Here is a 26,755-nt window from a genome sequence, read left to right as displayed (position 1 = left end):
AACACTGTAATGAGCCACTATTTCCAATACCATGATTCTGCAAACTTGTTCAACTGTATTTTTTTTTGGTTAAAAGAAATGCCAGATGGATAGCATAAATGCTTTATAGTGTCTATTTTCAACCATAAATGAAGTAGTACTGTGTGCTAATTTGACCCATTTGTGGGAGAAGATTGCTAAAAAGTGAGTTCAAAACCCTTGGAATTTGCAAGAGTATTTGTTAATCTCATACACCTTTTCAATGGAATGCTTCACATGAAAAAAAAAAAAACACCAAAAACCAAACAAACCCCAAAAAAACAGTCACAGAATCTAAATTTTGTCACACTGAAAAAGCATACAGCTGCATACCATAGTAATTTGTTGGGTAAAACTTTGAAGTAAAGGAGCACCAAAAAGGAATGACTATTTTACCTGATAATCTACATGATTGTCAAATTGATTTACAGTAGAATAAATAAATAATGTTGGTCTCAATCATAGGTGGTCAGAGATTAGTCTGTTTCTATTTGCACCCTTGATGTGGGAGAGCAGGAAGAACATGCAGCTTAGCAGTACCTCACATGAACATAAGACCCTAACATCAAGCAAGCCAAGTCACACACAAGATGGGAGTTAGAAGCAAACTCAATAAACCTTCTACAAACCTATGACAGGGCTTTTATCCTCACGGAGGTAAAAGTGCTTAGACAAGAGAAGAAACTACAATACCTTGGGATAGATGCTGTTGCTAATGATGTTGCCAGCAACTCAACACAGCTGCTTGCTACAAATGGTGGGAGCCGGTATCAATGCTCTGTAAAAAAATGTCAATAAAACTAAATTTACTAATTTCTAACCCATCTTTCTACAACATACAATCAACCATGGATCAGAATAATATTTTCTGAAAATCAGGATGTTGAGGTGACCAGACAAGAACGTAAAGAGGCAAAACACGTGCTATGCTGGTGCATGCCTATTGTATAAAATGACATGAAGAGTCATTTCACATTTTCTGAAACCATGCCTGCAATGAATGTTGAGGGAAAAGCAAAAATAAATAGATGATACATGCACAGACTGTTGCCAGAGCTTCACACAGTCAACCTTTGCCATAGTCTACAAAAGAGGCTACAAGGAGGCTGTACAATCTGATGACCTTGAGCAAGAAAAGGCAGAAAAGATAATTTTCTGAACTGCTGATATAAAAAAACACCTCTGGCCTTAATTAGCGAAGAAAGTACAACTCCTTTTATTGCTCATAATTTTTGCCCATTTAAATTAATGGGTAGTTATTTCTCCCCAGGTCTTAATTTTTTATTTTTTATTTTTTTTAAATCATGATTTATTTCAGGGTCAGGTTTAGGAAAAGATATAGTTCATAATTTTGGTGGTAGGAAACCACTATGTTTTCTGAATACCAGTACTGGATAAACAGTGTAGAATAACAACATAATAGTAATTCGCTTCCTTGCTTTATTATTTAAATACAAGTTAACTCTTTTTATTCTAGGAAAAGTGTTATGTGTACATGTGTATTTGTTAGACTATCATAGCTCCTTTTAGCTGCAGCTAGAATGGAATACATTTTCATTTAACATGATAGAAGTAGGTGTGCCAATTTCCTTAATGGGCCTGTCATGGTAGGACAAATCTAAATTTTAGACCTGGTGTTTTTTTCCCATTTTAAAAACTCAGGGCAAAGCTAAACATTCAATTTTTATTTTATTTATTTTTAAATTTGAATGTAAGCCACTCCACACAATGCATGCAACCCGATTACTTTACTTCAGTGTAACTATGATAGGGAAATTGCAGTAACTATAAACAAGCATGAAAAATATTATTCTAATCTGAATCCTGAAGACAACTACAGGACAAAGCAAACAAACTATTAATGAAAGCCATACTTACTCTTGCAATGCTAAGTAAGTAATCCAAACAGAGACAAGGACTGTTTGCTACTTAAGGCGGGTTTTAAAAAATTCTTTTTGAATGGAGTTTTGAGTAGCATAGTAACTTCTCAGTTAAATAATATCAGAAAATAAGTACCACAGCAGATAACATGATCTACCAGTAAGCCTGCACAATCTGGGTCTGCTCTCAACAGCACCTCCTGGCCTGCCATGATTTCAGACAAGTCATCTGCACCTGTAAGCAGCGGCTGGTGAGAGGCCACGCTCACATTTAAGACTACTTTCAGGAACAATAATTACTTACAGGCATCCATGTCAGGTCAGCTGCACTCTGCCTGCCCTTTTCTTTACACAATTGTGCTTCCTTATTTTCCTCATCCACATGAACAATGAAAGCACTACCTTTGCCTTTGATCATGAAATCCTGTTCTTACTTGAGCTCAGTGACCGCAGCCAGGTGGGTAACACTTGGTCTGGTTTCTGAAGCAGACTCTCTAGTGGATAGTTATTAAAAAAACCCTAGATGTTGGCAAAATTGAATCCTACCCAATACACTGATTCTACAAACAGGAGTAATTTTAAGTGAGATTCCCAAAATGCCTACCTATTTTCAAACATGACTTCTGCAGGTCAGCACCTGGGGTCATACAGAGGGCAGTTGATAGTAACACATCTAGTTATCTTTGTGTCAAGCAATTTCTAAAAATTTTAGGTACTGCTTTTTAAAAGACAAAAGTAGCTTTTGAAAAGAGAGCTGTATTTTGTTTCTCTGGCCAGTGCATACTAGGCTTAACTTTGAGCATAACAATAATACATTTAAATTAATACACAGTTTTTTGATTCAAAAGGAGCAGGAACTAACATTAAACTTGCCAAAATACAGAAAATGAAATAGTTTAAAGTGAATCCTGAAGGAAACATCTAGACATATATTAATTACTGAAATATACAGCCCAAATAATCTAGAAAAGTCTATCGCTATCCACCAAATCACTGAGAATTGCACTACTATTAAACCCGCAAAATTATAGCTAAATGATATACATATATATATATCTCATATATATATATGCCTTCTGAGTTTCCCACTGTTCTTAACCAGAACAATTCAGCAAGAGTCTTCTCTTTAAACAACCTGGTCTAGTGGAAGGTCTTCTTGCCCAAACCGTTCTGTGATTCTGAAGGTCTTGCTCTGCAGCAGCACTTGTTCATGAGAACCGTTTGTGTTAGCTTTTTAAATGAAGATACAGAGGCAAGTTTGTACCTACTTAGTACTTCACAGCCAGGCGCTACAGCAGAAGTGAGCAATGCCACCTTCCCTGCCAACAGACCGCCACGGCTGACTCTGAATGAAGCTGCTCAGCACTCCCCTCCGCTGCAGGCGGGGTCTACCCCTTCCTACACTGTTTCCGTGGGGTGACTCATCCACCCGCGGCATCTCAAACCCGGCGGCCTCCCCACCCTGCCAAACAGGGACAGACAACCCGCGGCCTGCTGCTACAAGCCGCTGCGGCTTTTCCATCCAACCATATGGCACTGCGCCTGCCCAGGCTCTGCCAAGCCGCTCAACCCCGAACAAGCTGAACCTCGCCGAGGGGAACCCGGCGACTCGTGGGAAAGCACCTGCCCGCATCTCCCACACGGGGACGCCGGCAGCGGCTGAGTGGCAGCTCTCATAGCAGCTCTCCTAGGGACTAGGCCCCCGCCGTATAGCCTTGTGCAGCCACCTCGGGGCGGGCGGGTGCCGGTGGAGCTGCTGGGAGCTGTGTGTTCCCCTGCTGCGCTGCTCCGCCCTTTACAGGCGAGAGGGCGGTGCAGCTCGCTTCGCCTTCGCCCGTGCCCATCCCTGCGCGGGGGGAGTCGCCGCCGCCGCTGCTCTCTTTGTGGCCGCGGCAGGCGTTTCACCGCGGCGGGGAAGTCTGTGTCTTGGCTGCTGAGGAGGTCGCTGCTGGGAGAGGTTCGCAAGGAGGAGAGCCCCGGCGCGGCGCAGCCATGGGGCTGCAACCGCTGGAGTTCAGCGACTGCTACCTGGACAGCCCCTGGTTTAGGGAGCGGGTTAGAGCCCATGAGGCCGAGCTGGAGAAGACCAATAAATTCATCAAGGAGTTGCTCAAGGATGGGAAAAATCTGATCGCCGCCACCAAAAGTGAGTCGAGGTTGTGGGGGGAAGACGCTGGGTGCTGCGGGGCGGGTCGGGGCCCGGCGGCGCTCGCTTTTGTTGCGGTGAGTGTTGCAGCGGGTGTCTGCAGTCTTTCCCTTGGGTTCCCCAGCAGCCGCCCTGGGGATGTGGGTCCTGTCCAGCCCTTCGCTGTGGCGAGAAGACAAGGGATATAGCGGCGGTAGTGCCGGCTGCAGCCCGGGGTAACTCCTTGTAGAGCCTGTTGCGTCTGCCCGGTCTCTTGGGAGGGCCTGGCTTATGTGCTTGGCGGCGCCGAGTCCAAAGTAAGGTAATGTTAAATTCGCAGAGAAGACTCGGTTTCACGTTATACTGGCGCTTTGCAAGCGGAGCTTCTGTGAATTGCATATCTGAACATGGCGATGTACGTGTATGGGCATTTGTGGTCTGTGAAGAGGCTGCTGAAAAATACCCCTTTGTCAAAATTTCAAGTATGTTCAGGAATTAACCAGACTTGCAGTTCTGTGACAGAACTGGTTACTGGTTCTGTCTCTTTGGCCTCTTAAAATGTGATGGTGTTTTTAATTTAATTATTTAATTATTTAATTTTAATTATTTATGTTTTTTTAATTTTCGTGTTAATTGTTGAGTGTATGCTGTGGTGTATATATGTGGTTAGGTATGCTGTGATTTATGTGGAAATCATTATTTTCCTTGAACGGCTGTGTTAACACATGTTCTTAATGTAGTACTTTGATAATATAATTTCTTCCATTTAACTAAAAATCTAGTAGTGTAGTCCCCTAAATAACTAGTAAGGTGATTAACTATACCAATCACTCAGATAAAACACTAGTGCAGCTCTCTGGCACTGTGTTCTCAAAAGCGTATTTCATCTTTGGTATCGTAGAAAACTTCTGAAGGCAAGGAACCATGCTTTCAAGATGTTTTCCTGAAAGTAAACTCAGAGGGATTAGGCCAGAGGTTTGAGTGGTGTAGCTGCCTGTGAGGGTGGTGAGGTGATGAGGGTATTAAAAACTGAGAGAACTCATTTTGTGCAGATAAAGAAGCATTCTTTCCTGGATTTGTTTCAGATGTGTCAGGGTAAAAAAAATAAAAAAATGTAGAAGATGCCATATCACATTTGACTTGTTTGTAACTCCTATTCTTTGGACAGGTAATACTCAATTACTGCAAATCGCATTCCTTAAGGATTATTTGTAATCTGTGATAGGAAGTGTCAGTATAAATGATCTTAACTTGGAGTGCAAAGTAAAAAGTGTCCCTAAACTTGGATAAGAATGGTAGAGGAAAATCATTCTGCTTCTTCACGTCTGTTCCTCGAGCATCTAGACAGGATTTTGGCCACTGGTCCAAACCCTTGGTTTCTCATATGCAGTTACATATGCAGAACTTAATTTGAAACTGTGGAACTGATGATCGAGAGGGAAACCCTCATTTGTTTGAGCCTCCTATTCACAGTGTGATCCTGTGCTGATGACGTTGACTCCGTGTGCAGTGCTCGACATGCTTAGCCGTGTGCGGTGGGAGCCAAGGGAGTCAGCATGCCAAGCACAGCCACCTGGCCTAAGAGTTCTTGATGAAATATTTGGGGCTAGCCCATGAGAAATACTTAGAGAAGCTATCTGAGATCCTGCCCAGTGTTCAGGTCTAAACAATTCCTTCCTTTCTGAGGGGACAGTAAGAAATTTTATTCTTGAGTTTAGGTGCTGTACCTTATTCTAACAAACATCTATGCTTCAGCATATTTGTTTGAGAAGTGGAAACAGGGTAAGATCCTTCCTTACACATTCCAGGCATCTGCAGTTGTCTTTCACCTTTAGAGTGCCCTAGATAACAGATTTGAAGCTGAGTGGTCTTCCCGTGCCACTTGTGAAGCACTGCCAGACATTAAAAGACAAATTGAACCAGAGGAAACATAGGGAGGTGTTAAAACCCATTAAACACCCAGTGGTCAGGATATTGGTCCTTCTTGTGTTTTCTTCTGAAAACACCAGTATCTAAATTCTTTGAGGAGCCTGATTCATTCACTCCCAGGAGGACAAATGGGTTCATATTTGTTCCAAAAAACAAGCTAAAGAAGTGGTCTACATGCAGAGCTACCTACACACCTCTGTCAAAGCTGCATCTTCTGCACAAAGACAGGCTTGGCAAAATCTAGTGAATGTAATAAAGAATGTAATAAAATAGGTAACTGCCTCTTAGGTAACAGTTGATTGCCATTTTTTTGAAAATTGTTTTAGTCTTTTGAAAAAAAAATGTTATCTTAATAATAACTGAAGTATTTCTCTGTTACTAGAACCAGGTAAATTACAAAATTTACATCTGTTTGAATTGATTTGTGAGCATCATAAGCTTTTCTGAATGGGCTATAAAATACAGAATGTAGTAGGTGCCCTGTTGTTCTTAAATATGTGGTAAATGAAGTGACTGCAGTAGAGAATGTGCTTTTCCCTCCCTTGGCGCTTTCCTTATTTCGCTTGTAAAGCAGCAGCTTACAACAAATGTCCTGAGAATTCTTTAGGTGGGAATAACTGATGTGATTGAGTAGATCCCACTTCTAGCTTGACAGGCAGCCTTGTAAATTACTTTGCTGCTGCCTGCAGGAGGTTACATTTTGAGAGCTGGAAGCAGAGTCTGCTGCCAATCGCTCTAATCATATGAGTTGTCAGTGCCTTGCAGGACAAACCAGTAACATGATGTGGATCCTCTTGTTGGCTCTTTCCCATTTGTCTCCTCAGTTGTATGGGATTGTGTTTTCCACCTGAAACTCCAAAGAGTTCTTTTTTTTGTTAGTACAGGATTTATAGTACTTTTTTTTTTTTTTTGCCCCCTCCCCCCCCCTTTTTTTTTTTTACTTTTGAAAGGGAAAAAGAAGTATCTTCTGCATTTTAAATTAAAATACTTCAAATGTATCTTTACACTTTTACGTTTCAGTTGTTTCAAGAATCTGATAGAAAGATAAACAAGACTGGCTCAAAGCTGTCTGTTTCCTGTGTAAGGGTTTGAATCACTGAGTTGTCTAGCTCAAGCTAAATACTGGAAGAATGAGTAAACAATAGGTATCTCTTTTCTTATGACGGTTAAATATGTTTAAAAGGAGTACAGAAAGACAATTTTTTCCACTGTTAGTGATGAGTAAACACAAGCAGAATACACATACACCTTTTAAAATAGAAATACAATATTTCTCAGGGGATTCCAGTTCAGTTAAGCAAGCGAAGATCAAGATAGTTTATAAATAACTTCTGGATAGAGTTAGCTGTTCTTCTGTTGAGAGAAACTGGATTTAAAGGTGCCTGCTTAGTGAATCCTTATTGTGAAATGTGAAAGGAACTTGAGGGGTTTAGTTCTGAGCTCTTAAAAAAAATTTCTGAGATGTAAATTGTTGAAAACTAAAGAATACAGTGGATAAACACTGCCTATTTGCTTTCAAATTCTTTTCCCTATGTTGGACCAAAGCTTGGTCTCTTGATATGAATGTGAGATTTGTTTGAGGCTTTTGAGGATATTTATTTGGAAGCAAGACTTGCGTATAAAGGTATAGCAGGAACTGCCACTTCCTATGAGACCTCAGGGTGGAGTAGGAAGAATCAGTGCTGGTTTTGATCCTGGGCATCACATGGCGGGTTTGCGAAGTATACTTGAGTGCATGCTCATAGCTATTCCATGTGCCTGAAAGCAGAGCTCCCCTCCCCATTTTTGGATTTAGGCTCAGATCAGAGCAGGATTATATTTGGATTGGACATAGTGACTTTGTAACGGGTTGATGATGATAGAAGATGTAGAAGCCATTGAAAGAGAAGAATTTTAAGAAGCTTTCAAGGGGTGATCTGTATGCAGTGCACATCTAAGGAAAGCCTAGCCAAAGTCTGGTAGGAGAGGATGCCCCATATGGGCCTTTTGTCTAAAATGCATCATATAGCCTTTCATTAAGTCAGCACCATCTACTGCCACGTGGGCACCACAGTATTCAAATGCTCTTACCACTTGTGCTAGAATGCAGAGTAGTCACCTTCCTCTAATTGCACCCTTAGAAACTTGCTACCCAGCAGCCCCATTGAGTAGCTTTAATGGGAGAAGGCCTGTCCCTCATTGTGTTGCTGTGTCTATTTCAGCTGAGAGCAGGATAACAACTCCTGTGCTCCCAGGTTTTGAGTTGTTAGCTCAGTTCTGTGAGTTCTTGGCCATTGCATTGGTGCAGCAGAGGAGGAAAACAGACTCAGTGCTGGTCTCTGCAGGCAGCGCAGCGTGCTCCGGCTTCTGGTGACTATTTTTAATTGCTATTTTTGTTTTATATTTTTTTACAGAAGAGTTATTCCTTGCACTCTTCCAGGCAGAATGCAAAACAAGAACCATATTTCTTTTATCTGTAGGAAGAATTTACTGGAATATACAGAGTTACGGATAATTGTTACTGAAGAATGCTGGTCAACTCCAGGGAGTAATTCTGCATTTGTGAAGGGGGAGGTGTTACTAGTCGCTGGTCATTTACAAGTTTGCCATCAAGAAGTTAAGCAGACAGGAAATCTTGTCAGCAACAGGAATAAAGCCATTCCCAAATCTGATCTCTGACCTAGCAGAATAAGGCTGACTCTTTCTTTTAATGAAGTTGACTGAAGAACCTAATCCAAACACAAGACTCAGATGTCTGAGTTGGCCACTTATTCTTTTTCTTGGCCAGTTCTCTTAGCATGTGGTGGTTAGTGTTTGATCTCTCAGGTACTGATCTAGATAGGTTTTTTGCCTGACATGGTATGGATGTTATGTAAATGTAAAGGCTGTTGTAATCCACATAATAGCACAGCATAAAACCCACTCAAATCACTTGAGCCACAGTGCCCTTTTTTTTTCCCTTAAACACTAGTTGTCCATTTTTTTAAGCTTTCCTTAGTATAATCTGCACTTATGAAACCACTTAGCTGAACATGTAACATGTGCCAGCTCTTAAAGTCTTGGGAATTGCTGCAACAAAAATGTTCTACTGACACTCCAGTACATGTCAGAGAAGCAAGGTAAAACAGTTAATATAGGACTTATTAATAACTTCTAGGAAATAAATGGATTTTCACTAGATTTAGAAAGAAACCAAAGACAGAATAAAACCTAATGTCATCCTTGAGAAGACGGGGGGGTGCTGGTGGCAGGGCGGGAGGAGAAGGGAACTCTCACACTGTGAGAGTGCCTTAGTTTAACTTGTGTGCAGACTTTACTAAATCAACAGTGTATAGTTAGGACACTATCTTTATTTAATTCACCTTGAATACAGTGAGAGCTGTAAATTAATAAATCTTCACGTGTAGAGTTTTAATAGGCTGTTTTAGCTTTCAGTTAGTACCTCAAAAATGAGCTTTATTTCTGTTATAAGCCGTGCTTTAGGTGTGATAACAGTAAGCAAAAAAAAATACTCTGAAATTGAAATTTGAAATAGACTCTACTTAGATAAAAATTACTGCTAGGGCAGTTCTAGATCCTGTGTCCCAGAGGCTATTGAGCAGTATATAACTTTAATAAATACCCCTTTTCTATTGGAATTTAGCTCAAAAATGGAAATACTAGAAAACTAAGGCAGATGAGTACTTTGGGGCCCATCTAATACAGGTTTCCCTGAAGGAAGAACTGCTTACAATAATATAATGTTGCTTTTCCCTTCCCTTCGAGGTAATTGCCACGGCTAGGGTGAAATTAACTGACAGTTTTTTGTTTTGTTTTTTTTTTTTTAACTTTTTGTAGGTGAAGTTGCTTCTGTAAAAGGCTCAGCAAAGTGCTTTCTTTTAAGAAATACTGGGCAGAACATTGTGTTTGACTCCACCCAAAGTAGAGCATTCATTACTGTGTCAGTAGCTATAAAAAGTGTCAAGCTCATTCTGTGGAGGATGCCAGTTTGTCATCTTGAATCATGTCTTTTCAGCTTGGATTATTGACTAGCTCCGTTACCTTCTTTGTCCTGTAGATGTTCCACTGTTATTTTTTTCTGTATTAAAAGTAGGACATTGTGCTAGTGAGCTAAAAAATGTGATTTCAGAAAAAAAGAATTTTCATGAATTTACATGGGTTTTCTGAGTGCTGAGATGTGACAGGCTATTGAATGAAGTGATTCTGTCTTTTAATCACTTGGGGGAATACATCATATTTCAGTTTTAGATAGACTGTGCAAGCGGTTGTTAAAGAGAACATCAGTGATTAGTAGTCATTGTCAGTCTTCAGGAGAAAACCAGCAGAAGTAAGTGGAGTGGTTTGTAATTTTTAGAGAAGTTGTCTGGTAAAACATGTTGGAAAGGTTTTTCCTGATATTTTTCTTTTTTTAATGACAACCCTTTTAGAATTTTGTGAATCTTGAGTTTTACAGAGTCTGAATCCATCTTAAGGAGCTGGAAAAAAGGATGGATTTGCTGTACAGTCTGTGAAATGCAAACAGCTGCTTGAAATTAAATAAAGAATTGGCCTACTGCTAAGACTGCAGGTGTGCACTGTTCCTAACCTTATCCTATGCTTGCCAGCTCTGTATTGCAAAAATACTGCACATTTTAACAAGCAGAGCTTTTAATACCATTTCTCAATTCAGTCTAAAATGTTTCATGTTTTGATAGTGTGGGTTGTGGCTTTTGAGATAAGTTTTATGACTTATTTATATCTGATGGGGTTTTCTTATGTGTCAAATGCCCCTTTTCTGAGTTTCCAGACCATGTTTGCTGTTCTGTGACAGTTCTGCTTGAGATGTTACAAGATGCTCAATGTTTTGATTATCTTTTAAAAGTCTTCATGCTATTAAGTTGGCAGATTAAGTTATTGTGAGCAGTTGAATGCCTTCTGGAATATCTACTGAGTGTATAATAATATATCATCAAACAAGCTTGGGCACATATTAGCAGAACAGTTTAAGAAACTGCTGTTCAAAGAATTTAACATCTCTGCTGGTGGTTGCTGCCACCCACTGTAGTTGTCTGCTTTAATCAGCACCCAAAATCTGTCTTGTTGCTAAGTCAAACCTATCTTCTTTTCCGGGTTTAAAGTAAGCCATCAGATTTTGCAATGAGTTGAGGTAGGCGCATGAGTGCTATCCCGGCAGCTCCTGTGGAGCTTGTGCCTTGTGGGTGTAACACTGATGGAAGAGAGGGCGGTTGCAGTGGCTTCAATTTAAAATGCCCTATGTTATTCATCTGTGATAGGTGTATGCCTGATATCCAACATGTATGCTTAGGTATCTCACTGGGAAAGAAGGTACTGGAAAGGGAAATCTGTGGCTGGGTTTATGCTAACCTCAAATTCTTTTTCTGAACAGGTATTTTTTGGCAGTTTTTGGCAGACAACCTCAATGTCAGGGTGCCATTTTTCCATACCCACCTGCATCTAGGGATGGAGCTTCTCACAGCCACCCGGTTATTTGTGAATGCCTTTTACTCTGTTTCTGTTTCCTCCCCTTGTTCTTTCCCCTTCTGTGTTCATCTTTCGGGATAAAAATAGAGAGGAAACATCCCAGCCCTCACAAGCAATGTGGCCATCACAGGCCAAGGCCAAATCAGAAGTTTCTGTAAATCATTCATGCTGGGGTTGTCCTCTGTGAGAAAGGAGCAGTGGGAGGGGGAAAAAAAAAAGAGATGGAAAGTCACAGGATTATTACAGAGGTTGCAGTTTCACTACTGCCCTTTGAATAATATCCTGTTGTTGCCTGTTTAGTTGGGAGGACTGGGCAGGTGGAGGTTACCAGCTCGTAAGGTCACAGAGAAGGCTTTGCCTCTTAATAGATCTGGTTGTTACAGATGCCCTTAGTTTTCTACAGCTTTTGTATATATACCTGGCTGGTTGGGACTGTTTGTCCTTGAAGAGGAATAAAAAAAATGCTTTGTTTAATTTGGCGAGGAAAATTGAGTACCCAGGGTAGAAACTGAGCTGGACTGTGTGTGTCAGACCTGGGCCTTGAAGGATGTTGTAGCCTGTGTGTCCAGTAGGCTCTCAGCCACCTTGTTGCTGGTGAGTAGTTTTTTTGAGCTTTGAAATTTGTCTGTTTCCTCCATTAGGCTGACGTGTGTAGACTTAGAAGTGATGAATGAATTCATGGTGAAGAGTCTGAAGTTTGCATTGCACACTTGCAGTGTTTCAGCCTGAAGAAGAATGAGGTTGTAATGTGTCAAGTCTCAAAATTTGGTGCCTCTTCCCAAGCAGGAGAATGCCTTGGATTTGCTTGTTTGTCTTAATCTGTGATTTTCCCAGTCATTAGAAAGAGCCACATGCTTTGAAAAATATAAATAACATTTGAATGTACTTACGATGGAAAAAAATTTGATAAAGAAGACCTGTAGCTGATTTAAACAAAAATACGATTGCTTAGAAGATGCGTCTTCAAGAAAAGCCAGCTGTCTCATACACGGGTGTAGGGAGCATGCTGCCAGGTCACTGAAGACACAAGAAAAACCTTCCAAAATCTCATTTTGGAAGCAGGTCACTGTTCTTAGAAATCCGTCACGCGGCTGATTTTGTAGTTTATGTGGATTAGTGAGTCCTGTGTTTCAGCCTCTGAAGTACATCAGAACTCTGAAAACAAAACAGTGTAGTTTACATTGTCAATTTTTTTCCTGTTTAAAGATCAGGTTGTATACTCTCTCTGTTGAAAAGGCCTGGTCCAATTGTCAAGCTCAATTACAAGGTAACTGTTTCTCCAGAGCTGCTGTTTGTTCAACTCTTCAGCCTGCAAGCTTTTCTGGAACAAAGCTGACTTTCTTCCAGTCTGCTCTAAAACACTTGCTTGGTGGTAGTATTACTGTACATCTGTTGTGACTCATTTTCCTTTATAATTTCAGTCATTTCAAAACACACAGTTTCAAATTTCTTTTGTGCCTTTTGTCTAACTGTTCCTCTGTCCCAGCAGATTCAGCACCTTTTCTGAGAGAGATAAATCTACCTGGATCTAATGCTAAAAACAATCTGCAAACACTCATCTCTCCAACGGGCAGTTTGTTGTTTTTTGTTTAACAAAACACATCTGTGTCTACCAACATCACTATTGTTCTTTGAATGGAGTTCTGTAGGTTGCACCTGAGGGGAAGGGCTGCCCTCTTTGGGTAGCCCTAGCTAGGGTAGGGTAGGACACTAGCTAGTGAAACATAAGAGTTTATTGTTGGCATCTGCTTCACTTTACTACACTCTTTTGCTATGTTTTATGGAGGGATGGGGCTAAGCTCCAGATATTCAGCTCAAGTTTTTGCGTAGTTAATATAATGAACTAAGGAAATGTCTGTGTTACAGCCTTGAATCTCATGTGTAGGAACTTGGTCCTTTGTTCAAATGAACTTTGTTGAGGGCCTTGAGCAAAACCAAAGGAGATGTGAATATCCTGTAAGACACGATACTATGGTTTCTGAACAACTGAAGCGTGTTCTCTGTCTTAGAAGGACACATGCATTGCAGAGCCCAAGCACCTGAGGACTGGTGGCCATTACCTTTAGGTAGGGCTCAAGTAGCGTAACCTCCTCTGAGAGAATTGAACTCTGGAAATGCCCTCCTGGCCTAGTAATTGTGATGGACAAAATAAATTTAAGGAACAGAGGTCCTTCAAGCTACTGTGTGAGATGCAAATAGTATTTTGAAAATGTAGCTTTGAAACTCAACAGAAATGATTCTTTGTGTTCACTTATCTGGAAATTTTACTTCCATTTTTCCCTTCCTGCCTCCATAAACTACTTTTGTGTCTGCAAATGTGTCTTAGGTATGAATTTGTCTAGTTTAGTTACAAAAATACCTTGTATTTTGGTGCAACCTAATTTGTATTTTATATAGGGCAATTCTTTTTTAATTGCTGCTACAGGTTGTTGTCAGCCCTATAGTGGACATGGTTCTGCAAGGTTAGTGAAACTAGAGGGGTGAAATTTTGTCTTTTATGCAACTAAAAATTTATCTGGAGGCAAGCACAGTACAATTTGCATTCCCCCTTCACGTCTTGATTCTATAGATCACTACTTGCTCTTCTGGTAACTCACTTGAATGGTTTGTAGTAGAACATGAAAAATAAAAAAAAGAACATGTAGTAACAGAGTTTTTTATTTGCGAGGCTCTGACCAGACACTAAGCAGCAAACAAGTAAATTAAATTAATGGAATGTTGACATGTCTTCATCCCAAGCCAAAACAAGTTTTAGCCTTTCATATAAATGCATAATTTTGTGGTATGGACAATAGAAAGCTGTGTCTGGAGAAGTGACTTTGTGAACACCTTTAGGCAAGCCCTTCACCTTTTTGTCTTTCTGTCATTATTCAGGCTATTGCATCAAACTTGTGACATTTATCTATAAAGCATTTCACAAATAGTGAAATGTTATAGAGAAGGGTTGTGTATTGGTTCCTTCTGCGTTATGCAAGGCAGCACTCACTGCTCTTTTTCTGTAGTTGTTACTTGAATTGAACAGTAGTTACAAACTTTTCTTTAATCCTCTTCCAGTGAATTAGCTTAATATAGAATCTGATAGGAGAATGTGCCATATTTTCCTGCAGTTGTGTTTTAGACGTCTCAGTATACAGCAGACATGGCACTATGAACTCAGAAAGCAGCTGTTCTGCCTTTGACATGCAGATTATTCAAGTGGAAATTTAAGTCAGCAGTTTGGCTTTTCTAAGGTTTTGGAGCATATCGTCACTCACTTTTTTTATAGAAAGTATCCATATGTGAAGAAAAACTTAAGTATGTCAGCCTTGTTGTTGTGCTCCGGGACATACTGAAATCCACTTCAGATTTGTAAAGCTATTGTAGAGCTTGCTTCATTGAGAAGGTGTTTTTTTTTTCTCTCCTTGTTGTACCTTTTGTTTGTAATTCCAAGTGTTCATAAGGAAGGTGGCTTTGATACCTTATTGAGAATTAGTTTGGCATTATTACTATCAATGCATTTAAAATTAAAATTAGTAATTAAGACATCAGTCAAGAAAAGTAGCAGTCTTGTTTGGATGGAGCAAGCAACTAGACCACGGTAGCAATTAATGTTAGCTGCTCCCTTCCTCTTTCTCTCTGGTACAGAGAAAAATTTCTTTAAATGGAACTTGACAGTGTTTGTAAGCAGCATGTAATAAAACCAAGCAAAGCCTCCCCTGAAGCTCAAATCTCTGATGCCCTAAAAGCATCAAACAAAATTCAAATAATTCTATCAGCATTTGTTTCGATTTCAATCCTTTTATAACTAAAGCTTTCTCTATATATTTATTCTGTTCCTGTCGTAATAGCTTTGATTTGCTTGCTTCAAAATTTAGGATTTTGAAAGCTTGTGAGCAGCCAGAAGGGGTTGTATGCTTTTGATTTCTCAGATTTGAAAGTAAACGCTGTGAAAAGCATTTATCTTTAAGAAAATTACCTTCTGAATAAGGATGCTGTTCTTAATAGATGTTTCTTTGGTGTCTTGCCCCCCCCCCCCCCCCCCCCCCCCCCCCCGACACCCTCTCCTTCAGTTTATCTTCTAAATATGGAAAATTTCTGGACTTTAATAGTGCTTGGGAGGTTATCTCACATTTCCTGAGGACATTATTGAATGGCCTTATTGAAACATTGCTTCCTGGGCGCTATTATTAGTGTAGTAGCTGCGAGAGATATGAGCAGCTGCCGAGTTTCGTTCTGGGTGGGTGGGTTGGAGTGGCATTCCCAGAGTGACAAGCAGAGGCACTGAGGGATGCTAGGAAGGAATTTTGCTTGGAAAATAGTTGACCTTAGCTCAGTGGTTTGCACTTCTGTCTCTTTTTTCTCCATCTCCCTTCTGAAAGGTCCTAGTACTGTGACATTTTAGATTGTTCTTGCCTAGCCTGCCAGAGATGGCCGCCTCCTTCACCTGAAGTGATGTCTTTAGCTGCCTGTGCTGGTGAAAATTTCTAGAGCAAGCCTATGTGAACATTCAAGTTTGAATATTAAGGAAGAGCAGGAAAGGCCCAATAGCATGGGCTTTATTACGTGCTAACATGGGGACGCGCTCAGGGCACCTAAGAATGTTTGGGATAGAGCTATGCGAATAAAGGCTGAATCAAGTCCTCTTTGAAGTATGTACCTCTAATACCTTGCTAGGCTTTGGAAAAAGGTATGGCTTAGATTTTTTTAAAAAATTTTTCCTTTGCTTCCATGCATCTGCAATGGCTCTTCCTACTGAGTAGTAATTTATTGAGTAGGAGTGATTTACTTGAAGATTAAGAACAGAATGAATGCTATCTGGTGGTGGCATTGCTACAGGCTGCTGGAATTACAGAGGAGAGGGTTATCTGCTAGCAAGTTAATGACAAAACCAGTAAGAATGTTATTTCTAGGCTTTTTTCTTTTTCTCCGTATTCTTTCCCTAGAGTTAACTGCTGTGTCTCCTAGTTGCATCTCTCCCTTACAAAACCTCCAGTGCTGCCAATGTCAGTTGAATTTTTACTCACAGGAGAGCAATTAGAGGGGAAAACGAGGCTTTCGTAGCTCACTAAAATAGCAGATGGAATACACTGATGTTAATAATTAGTAATGTCAGCAAAAGACAGCATGTCAGCTCTCTTCTTCTGAGGAGGGCTGGGGTTTCTTGCAGTTCTGTCGTTCTTTTTTTGAAGTTAATTGCTTACTTGCAGTTGCTTTGTTCCAGAGAAGGACCCATTATAATGATCTTTAGTACAGTTTTCTTCAGCCTCTTCAGGTGAAGAATTCTCTCATCTTTTCCAGGGGAAAAAAAACAACCCCACAACCCAACCAAAACCAAAAACCCCCTGCTATTTTGTAAAACATTGCAATACTGCTGTGGTAGCTTTCATTTATTGAGCATTATTGAGTGAATTTGAGCATTTGCTTTCCTCTTCCCCTCTGATTTTTGTTTGCTTAAACCTGTTTCGGGTTTGATTTCTGGCAGTCACTTCACAAATTATCTTTTGATGCTTTCTGGATCAAAGCCCACGGGAACATTTTAGTTGTATGTTCAGTAAAGGGAGTTGAGAATGCCTTGGTATCAGTAAACAGTCTAATTTTGGTTTGTTTTCTGAAGTTGTGATAATGTTTGTCTGTGAGATGGTTAATGTGTTTTGGAATGGTTTTGATTATGTTAAGATCCATAGTTAGCGTTGTAAGTGGGTAATGAATGTGATGGGGAGAATTGAGAGTTGTTGCTCTAAAAAAAATGAAGCATGTCTGTCTGGCAGTGGAGCACCTTGTCCATGAACTGCTTTTTGCTGATCAGCATGCTTGTAGTAAGCATGGATAAATCCCTTCCCAAATCTTTATTCATGAAGTCAAACCATCATCATCATCATCATCTCCTTCTGCGTGCTGTTAGCGATACAAATTTATTAAGGAGATATGTACAGGAAATGTCAACAGAAAATTTAAGGTGAGGTTGCTTACTTATTATCAGATAAGTCACAACTCGTTGAGAATTCTTGGTAATGGTTTCCGGTGTTCTATTTGTAGCATTATTTTTATGTAAAACATGTACACTTTAAAATGCATAATCACTAGATTAGTCTTAAATAAGCAAACAAACCTCTTAACCTATATAGCACTTGGGGGGGAGGAGGGGGAGAGGGGAAGAGATCCAAAGTGCTTAAAGCCTTTTAGATGCCAGCCTTTCAACATCCTGCTGCAAAGTAGGTTGGGCTGCTAGTTCTGTTTACAGATGGGTGAAGTGAAAGACCGGGTGATTAGATGAGATTGCACATCAAGTCTTTATTGGAGACAGAGTTAGTTATTAGGAGGCCCTGACATTTAGCCTTATTACCTGTGCATTAGACTAGTCTGTTTGGTAAAACAGCTTGCAGATGTTGGGGTTGTATTTTGAATTGATGGCAGTTTCAGACTACCAGTTCAATTCCTTAAGCAGTGATCAGAACTGTTTTGGTGTAGGTGCTTGGGGATTAGAAGATACTGTGTTCGATTTTAAATGCCCAGTTTTAGCATGAAGTCATGTTAAATATTCTGGCAAGGCAGTGACTGCATCTGTTTGATATTTGTGCTGTCTGAAATAGGAAGGACCTGGGGCTGTACTTGTCTTGGTGCACAAGGGCTTCTGCTGGCTGGAAATGTACCCTAAATCCAGCACTCAATTCCAGTACTACATCTAGGCAGACAATAATATGCAGATGCTGTACATAGTACAGTGGTTTTGGCTTATGCAAATCTGGCCTTATGCCTCGTGGTCCTTTTCTGGCTAAAGATGCAGGTGCCTATCCCACCCTGTGCACATGCCAGCCCTGCTGCTGGTACTGAGAGTGGTCCTCAGCTTAGTCCTGCCTCCCCGCTCCTAGTTTGTTCAGTATGCCTCGGGTGCAGGGGTAGCCAGCTGCACCCTTCCCAGCTTACTGATAGTTTTGGCTCACTTTTCTCCTTTCCTATCTCAGTGTTCCTATCAACTTAGTGTCTGTCCTAATAGATGGTTACTACTGACACCAGTCCTAAATTTAGCCCTAAATTGCTCCTTCTGGACCCATCCTTAGTCCTAATTTGGTGACTGCAAACTTTAGCAGTTACAAGCCAAGAAAGGAAATTTTCTCTGCAGATGCTAACATCTCTCATCATTTGGCAAACCCTCGCTGAACCAAGCCATGCATATTCTTGCTGGCTGCTACCCAGGCCTAAAAGTAACTGACTGAATTTTGGATCCTTCTCTTTCTGCATCTTGACAATGGTAAGAAATAACAAATAAAAATTATCTGAAAAACCTGCAAGTGAATCCTGACTCAAGTCTTGCCCTAACACAAAGCAGGTGACTCCCACTGAACTAAAATTTAAATCTAACTTGCTTAGTTCCAGTTTCTTACATTGATTAATTATGGAAAAACATCTTAAATTAGAGTAACCTGAATCCTGGAAACCAGGAGTGAAGATTATAAATTGTATGTAAAACCAGTGTGGCTTTTGTTTACAGCAATGGGAGAGAAATGACAAAATGAGAATCAGAAGTGATTCTGATAAAAAAAAAAAAGGTTTTTCTTTTTCATGTGCTTGCTGACTGGTGCTCAATTGTAAGTTACCAATACTCACAAAGTTCGTAATGTTTAGGGTGATTTGGTATTAGTAGGCTCGCTTGCCTTATAAAGCACTTTTTTAAATCCCTATTACTAATACGGGGAAGAGGATGGTTATGCTGTGAGTTGACATCAGACCAAGAACGCAAGAGGACTGTTTATGCAGAGGTTCCTGTTTGCAGATGCTACTTTGGGATTTGGTCTCTGAATTGAGACAGATAGCTGGGGAAGATTCCACCCTCCTCTTGCTAACCTTATATGAGAAAGAAAACATGAGTGCTTTTCTTTTCTTTTTGTATATATATTCCCAAGTGTATGTGAACGATTCTCTGTCTTGATGGCACTTTGTTTAAAGTTTTAAATACAGCAGTAGATAATGGATTTGAGTGTCTTTTACAGAGCGTACTTAATTTCTGTGGGGAAAACTCTGTTAATTTACCAGACTGTAATTAGACTGTAATTTTCTGCCCTCAGTTCTATATAAACTGTGTAACTGTGAACATTGTTCAACACTTAACCTTACCTTTTTTCCCAGGCTGGTCTTTAGTATGTTTTCCCCAGTTTTGATATAGGTTGCTGTGATGTAGAAATAGATGAGATCCGCTTGTGATACTAACTTTGTACTTTAAATAAATATGAGATCAAATCACTTGTTTTGAAATAGAGGTCTATGCTTGGGAAAAGCTGTAATGTTGTATTGCGGGTTTTAGCCACAGGAACAGAGAGGTCTTTGCAAAGGAGTGAGTCTGACCTTTTTTCTATTTTTCTTCAAAGGTTTCTTTCCCTTCAAACTTGTCTCTTTTTGACATCCCAGTGCATGTCTTCTCTTGCATCACCCTGCAGGCATGCAGGACTGTTCTGAGCATTCTTGTGGTCAGTAACGTATGTTAATACAAGTTGCACTTCCAGCTTTGAAAAAAGAAGTACTTAGGATGTATTGAGGGCCTGTGTTCATCTAGATGTGCATTTATATTCTGAGCCTTGCACATGCCAGATGCAAAACTGTGATAGTAGTAGGTAGAAAAATTCTGCTGGAGTGTCTAGAGGAAGAGCTAATGATGTTTTGCAGTGCTGTGCCTGGGGTTAGATGTTACCTCTTGCTGCCAGTGCAAGCTCTCTGGTCCTCAGTTAATACAACTTTGTTAAGGGCCAGAGCCTGTCCATGAAAGACTTTGTCCTGTGCTGACGGTTTTGGTTCAGGCACTGGAACTCCTTCCTCCTTCTCCTCAACCTTTTTTCCGTCCCCATCCTCTTGGCTTTCAGGACTTCTGTCTGGCTTAGTGACATAGTATTTTGTGTGTATAATGCTTAAATGTATGTTTAAATGCTTTCGCGCTGTATACATTTGAATTTTAGTGTTACTGTGCTACTAGTACGTCACCTGTCATTAGCACAAACAGGTTGGCTGTTAGACCCTGAGTGTGGGGATGTCTCACAGCCTCTATGTGACTAACGACTGCAGAGCCGTGCTTCCTAGTGTTTGCTCTCGTGTGTCCTTGAAGAATGTTTGGTTTCCCTGCCTGGTCTGCCTCTTCTGGAAGATGTAGCTTTTATTTCTATTTAAACAATTATTTGTATAATCTCTCCTTTCTGTGCACTGAAGCAAAGGAGTTGAAGTGTAAATTGTAGCAGAACTTATATTGTAAGGTCTCTGGAGACAGTGGGTATTGTGCTTCTCTGTCTTGCTTGTATGAGGCTGCAGCATGTATCCTGCCCACTATAGTGTCCGCGTATCAGTGGACTCTTGCTTAGTCAGATGTGCCTGTACGAGCCCTTGATTTATTTCCTTGTGCTCTTATGTTGGACACTTATGCTTGAAATATTACCTGAACTTTTAATCACTTTGGGTGGATATTTCTGCCTGAAAACCATGGTAATATAACTAGTGTTCATATAGTGATTCTATGAGCTCCTGCTGGTATTTTTAAATGTGTATGTGTTTCATCCTGGTATTTATGCACCCCTCATCACTGATGGGAAACAAAGGGAAGAAAAATGTACTAACCAGAGAAACTTGTGATTCAGTCCATATACCTTCTATGATACGCTGTCCTTTCCTAGACAGGGCTACTATGTGCAGAATTTAAAGTTGAGGGCAGAATACTGAAGCACTCTATCAGACTAAAACCTTCACAGTTGGTACAGTCATCACGCAGAAAGAAAACCTCATACATTTGATTATAAACATGATAGGCAGTATTTTTTAGACATCGTGGGTCACTGAGCTCCTGATGGTACTGTTAGAGGTTTGCTAGTCAGCAATTATTTATGTAGAGTAATTGATGGAGAAAAACCGTCAGCAAAACTACAAGCCTCATTTGAGCTGGGTGAGATTTGTTACAAGCTGTGGCCTCCACCAGGGCTTTGGCAAGTGCACCTTTTCTGACTAATGTGAAAGACCTTGTCAAGCTGCCCCTGATAATTAGGTCTGACATAGCTAATACCTGAAATACAGGCTGGACAGTCATGTGGCCAAATCTGCAGAGAATGTGTCTGTGTTGAGCTGCCTGTGTTGTTTTTGGGAAGGGAGCCTTACATAAAGAACATCTAGAAAAGTTTTGTAGGTACTTTGTTCATTCTGTGCTGAAATGAAAGATTATAGTTCTTCTGTGCTAAATGGTTACTTTTATGTATTTATTAGAGTACAAGAGTGTTCTTATTAATAAGAGATTCGTAGATGTACAGACATTGTCAAATACTGCAAGAAGGTTTATTTTGAGTATCTGAGAGTCACAAGACCAAGTGTCTTAGGTGCTGCTGTTGCTTTCTTTAATGGCAAGGGAAGCAATTTAGAAAAAGAAAGCAACTAAAGCATAAGTGTTCAAAAATGTTCCTGTTGAAACTGCAAAGAACATGAGCAGGATCATTTAACTGTTGCATTAGATGAAAGAATTCTCTAGCAACCTGAGACTTCTACTGGCATCGTTTCTGCAGAAGTATACAATGTGCAAATGCTGGTTTTTAAGTCTCAGAAAAGGCAGAAAGAATGATTTTTTCAATCCCTTACTGCCTTCCTGTGTTCTGTGCATCAAAATTTTCTCATTTAGATGAAGAAATGAAAACCTGTTTAGCTTGCTAATAAATAATAAATTGCTTTAAAGCAATTCAGATGGAAATTATTCATATTGTAAACAAATCCCTAAGAGACACTGGGAGGGTAAGTACCTGGTGCAGTCTGGAGTTAAGAGTCTTTTCTCCTTTACTTTAAAAGAGCATTGCATACATGTGATTTGTTGCTTTCTCATCTTAAGACTTTGTTAATTTTAATTTCCCACTATCGGAGAAAAAGCTTTGTGCATTGCTGTGGCGAAAAGGCTAAATGGGTATAGTCAGATACAGTTGTGGTTGCATTTAGCCAAATGTGGCCATTTGCTTAATTGTCTTTGTGAGTCCTTCCTCTACTTTTTAATTTGAGTGGCTGTGTGTCTTGTCATCTTTTCTAGCTCAGAAAGTTTAAAATTTAAGGAAAGAAGGGATTGGAACAGCCTGTGGCATTTTTCTGAATTACCCAAATCCTGCAGGTAGCAGGAGTCGCAAAAGTTGAGCAAAACAACTTTGCCTGTTAATATTTTACTTGGAGTCAGAGAATGGGTTATAAAATTCCTGCAATCAAATATAACTTTAAATATAGAAAACACAAAAGTGGTGAGCTTGTGACTTATGTGTAGTTTCCATTTTTCTGTTTGGTATTTCCAGTTTTCCCTGTCTTTCAAGCCTTGGACACAAAGAGAACTTGAATGTCTGGGACTGAAATCCTTTTGAAAGCACAAAGAATGCCAAAGAAAAGCTAGGTTTGCAGCTGTCTAAAGCAACTTCCAGCTGATAACCTGGCGCTCTCACACACTGTTCTTTATTACCCAAACCTGGCTGCTAGATGGCTTTGGGGCAGTGCTGTGCTATGAGCACCCAGAGGTTCCTTTGGACCAGCCGGTAGGAGGTTGAGTCATCAACCCCATTGCTGTTTCAAATAAACAGATGATAAACTGGAAAAATGTTTGCATCTTACTCATATTTGGTCTGTTTGGCTGTAACACAGCATATTACTTCAGTTGCATCACAGGAATTGTTACTGTGATTTATTCCCCCCCCCCCCCAGTGAATTGCTAACTCTTTTGCTTCTTCCTTTTGCTGTCTTTTTGTTTCCCTCTGATTTCTGTGGTGATGTTAGGGAAAGGGAGTTTCTTACTAGCGTGTGAATACTAGGTACAGACATGAAGAAATGAAGAAATGATCCATGAGATAATTAGTGCTACAAATATGTTAGAATATTATTTATGCAGTCATCAACACTTCCTTCTCCTCCCCCCCCAAGATGGCTGGATATCCTGAAAAGTGCTGTAATCCCTTACAGTTTGCCAGTTCATATCTATCTAATCTGTGCACCATGAAGAAGGCAAGCAGGATGGACTGGGAAACATATTGCCTGGTGCCTAGTGAAATTTCCCTCCCCTCAATTAGTTGAATCATATCAGTATTGCAGAAGAGGATATCAACACTTGTAGAAGTTCCATATGTAATTTAACTGTCAAAGTGAATACCGTGAACTTGTGCCACAGCATGGTATGCAGGAGTGGAAATAGACAACTTCTTTCTCTAATTAAAGGCTAATACTTAGAAAATGATGGAGGAACTTCAGGTGCAGCTATGAGCAAATGAAACTGTTTCTAGCTTTCGAGAGTCCTGAGTTACTAATGTAAGCCCCTTAATTGCCATCTTTTTAAAGTTTGTAATACATACTGGGTTTACTAATCTCACATATGTGCTCAGTGTGAATGTGAATTAACGGGCATGCCTTCATAGCATGATGAAGAATTTGGCAGCTGGAGGATCTTCTTAGTTGCATTTGATCTAGGTCAGTTATGAATTTGGTGATCTGGATAATAAACCCCAAAATTGTTAGTGGTTGTTATATGGTAGACCACTGCTGTAAATTACAGCTTAATGCATTTGTCTAACATTATGCAGAAGTGAATGTAGAGTTGCAGCATCATCTGGTTTTGTTCTGTTGTAGTATTAAAAAAACTCTTTAACAAAATTCTTTAAAAGTCATTGTGAAATACAGCCAGGAAATGAAAATTATACATGAGGGCACTTGCCCTACTATGAAGTTACGTTGTAAGTTTGGTTTGCTCAACACTTAAAATGAATGGAAAGAAGAGCAGTGATGAGGATACTATTTTTTTTTTTTTTTACATGTAGTTGAAGCCACTGTGTCTTTAATCTTGCTGTGTTGAGTCATCAAGGTTGAGATTTGTAGTGGCTCTATATTTCTTATAATAGAAGATATGCTTAAATATTTGTTAGAGTTCTGCCTCCAGGACTCATTAGGGTTATGCCAGTATCTGTGGACTGATTTGCTTGAACAGATAGATCCCTCAATCCTGAAAATGTTAATTTTTATAATATAGATGTCTTTTTCAAACGTTTTAATTGTGGTTTTATGTATTGTTTTTTTCCCCAGAAGAATAACTAATGCTCTGTTTAACATATAAACTGTGTAAGTTCTACCCACTGTTTTAAGAAACAGGTATTCAGGATTTATAGGTGTAATCTAGTGAAATAGCTGTATGCTATTTCATTACCAATGTACTTGCAGCAGAATTGGTGAGAGTAACAGTAAAATGAATCATAGAATCATAGAATAGTTGGAAAGGACCTTAATATCATCTAATGCTAACCCCCCCTCCCATGAGTAGGGACACCTCACACTAAACCATGTCACCCAAGGCTATGTCTAGCCCGGCCTTGAACACTGCCAGGGATGGAGCATTCACAACTTCCTTGGGCAGCCCATTCCAGTGCCTCGCCACCCTTACAGTAAAGAACTTCTTTAATCTAAATTTCCCCTGTTTAAGCTTGAGCCTGTTACTCCTTGTCCTGCCACTACGGTCCCTAATGATGAGTCCTTCCCCAGCATCCCTGTAGGCCCCCTTCAGATATTGGAAGGCTGCTGTGAGGTCTCCACGCAGCCTTCTCTTCTCCAGGCTGAACATCCGCAACTTTCTCAGCCTATCTTCATATGGGAGGTGCCCATTCCCCTGATCATCCTCATGGCCCTCCTCTGGACTTGTTCCAACAGTTCCATGTCCTTTTTATGTTGAGGACACTGGAACTGTACACAGTACTCCAAGTGAGGTCTCATGAGAGCAGAGGAGAGGGGCAGGATCACCTCCTTCAACCTGCTGGTCACGCTCCTTTTGATAGCTGAGTATGTTGTTTGGTAGTAGATCTTTAGTATGCTGATAACCTAGAGTTCGAGGTAATTTTGCGTGTAATAGCTGAGGCACAGTGTGGGTCAGTAACTTTGGCAAAGGCTGTATGTGAGCTGGAATGTAAACCAAAATCTCCTTAGTCCTGTTCTTTTACTTTGTGTACAAAGCCAGCTTTCCTAATTCAATTCCCAGTTGTTTTGGGTTTGGGATTATCAAACCATGACGTGTATGGAAGCTAGGCAGGTAGTTTGCACCTAGGAGTTTGCCAAGAGACCTTTGTGACATGCAGCATGGGATTTGATTTGGGAAGAAGGTATGGCAGTGCTGTAGGAAAACTGTGGCCAGCCAAGGGGCTCTCAGCCATGTAGTGTGTGCAGAGGACGCTGACATTGCAGCATTTACCAGCTGCTGAACCGCTATGAATGATGTCATCAGTCATCCTCTGTGTATGTCTTGCTGTGGGTTCATAACTTGTCTAACCTGCTGTAGGTTAAAAGTTTGTTTCATGTTTGAATCCAGTTTTCCCTGCAGTACCTCTGCATCAGTCTCCTCTTGTGCTTTTTCAAAGAATGCAGCCAGTGGGTCACTTCCTCCATGTGCGGCGCAATTCCTTGGCAGGCTTGTTCCTATGGGTGGCAGCTTGTTTCTTGATCCCGTGTTTAGTTGTAGCATTATATTTGCACATGAGGGAAGTAGCTGAAACAAAGTTAGTGCTGCGCATTGGCAAGGGATTTCAGATGTGTCTGCTGAACATGGTATTTTCCATAAATTACCAACTCGCTGTTTCCGGTAGTCATTGTTGGATATAAGCTACTTGTACATGCTTCATGTCACAGGGTCTTGGTTCTCTCTCAGTTCTATGTCCCAGTGTCTCAGTTCTCAGTGTTTAAAGAAAGAAAAATCATAGGATCATAGAATAGTTAGGGTTGGAAAGGGCCTCAAGATCGTCTAGTTCCAGCCCCCCTGCCACGCCCCCCCCCCCCCACTAAACCATGTCACCCAAGGCTCTGTCCAACCTGGCCTTGAACACTGCCAGGGATGGATGTGTGTGTTTGTTTTGAATCTCTTTGAATATGTCATCTTGTAACATTACTAGTGGGGATGGGAGTATTTGATACAAAGATTTTTAGAGCTACCTTAGGAAATACTGATTTGTGGACAGAGTAACAGCTTTTGTGCATGTATTTCTTCCAGTTGTACATTTTGAGAAGTGAATTCTGTGTTCTACTCTTGGAAATTCTTGGTGAACTGGGGCAGAGAGGTTCTCTTTTTGTGTATAGGCCTTTCCCCTGCTCAGATACTCAGCAGTCACATGTGCAGGGGTTATCATCCTGGTTTGAACTTTGTTCTGGCTTTTGAATGTGTCAAATGCTCCAGGATCAGCAAGACAGCTGTTAATGAAAGTACAGGTCATCAGTGTTTGGTTCTGAAGTGGAAGCTGGCTTTGCAAAGGGAGATCTGTTTTATGTTACTTCATAATGTGGAAGTAAGGGAGCTGACTGGACTTCTGTGTGCTGCTCTTCAGAGCTGGTAGCCTGCTTTCACCTGAATGAATTGGTGGAG

General features: G+C 40.4%; 1 protein-coding gene across 4 annotated transcripts in view; it reads left to right on the top strand.

The window, feature by feature from the left end:
* The first annotated feature begins 3,685 nt into the window (after positions 1-3,685).
* The window catches only part of ARHGAP10 (Rho GTPase activating protein 10), a 153,317-nt gene continuing 130,247 nt past the window's right edge, over positions 3,686-26,755 (top strand). For all 4 annotated transcript variants that reach the window (XM_062602770.1, XM_062602769.1, XM_062602771.1 and 1 more), the window contains exon 1: positions 3,686-4,044. In XM_062602770.1, coding sequence (XP_062458754.1) covers positions 3,891-4,044 — 154 coding nt within the window. In that variant the 5' untranslated portion in view covers positions 3,686-3,890. The remainder of the gene's footprint in view (positions 4,045-26,755) is intronic.

This window comes from Pezoporus occidentalis, unplaced genomic scaffold (assembly GCF_034315485.1).
Source record: "Pezoporus occidentalis ecotype Australia unplaced genomic scaffold, CSIRO_AGI_Poc_V1 ctg79, whole genome shotgun sequence".
NCBI classification, from domain to species: Eukaryota; Metazoa; Chordata; class Aves; order Psittaciformes; family Psittacidae; genus Pezoporus; species Pezoporus occidentalis.
The sequence above is the reverse complement of the archived record's forward strand: the minus strand, read 5'-3'. Positions and strand labels throughout refer to the sequence as shown.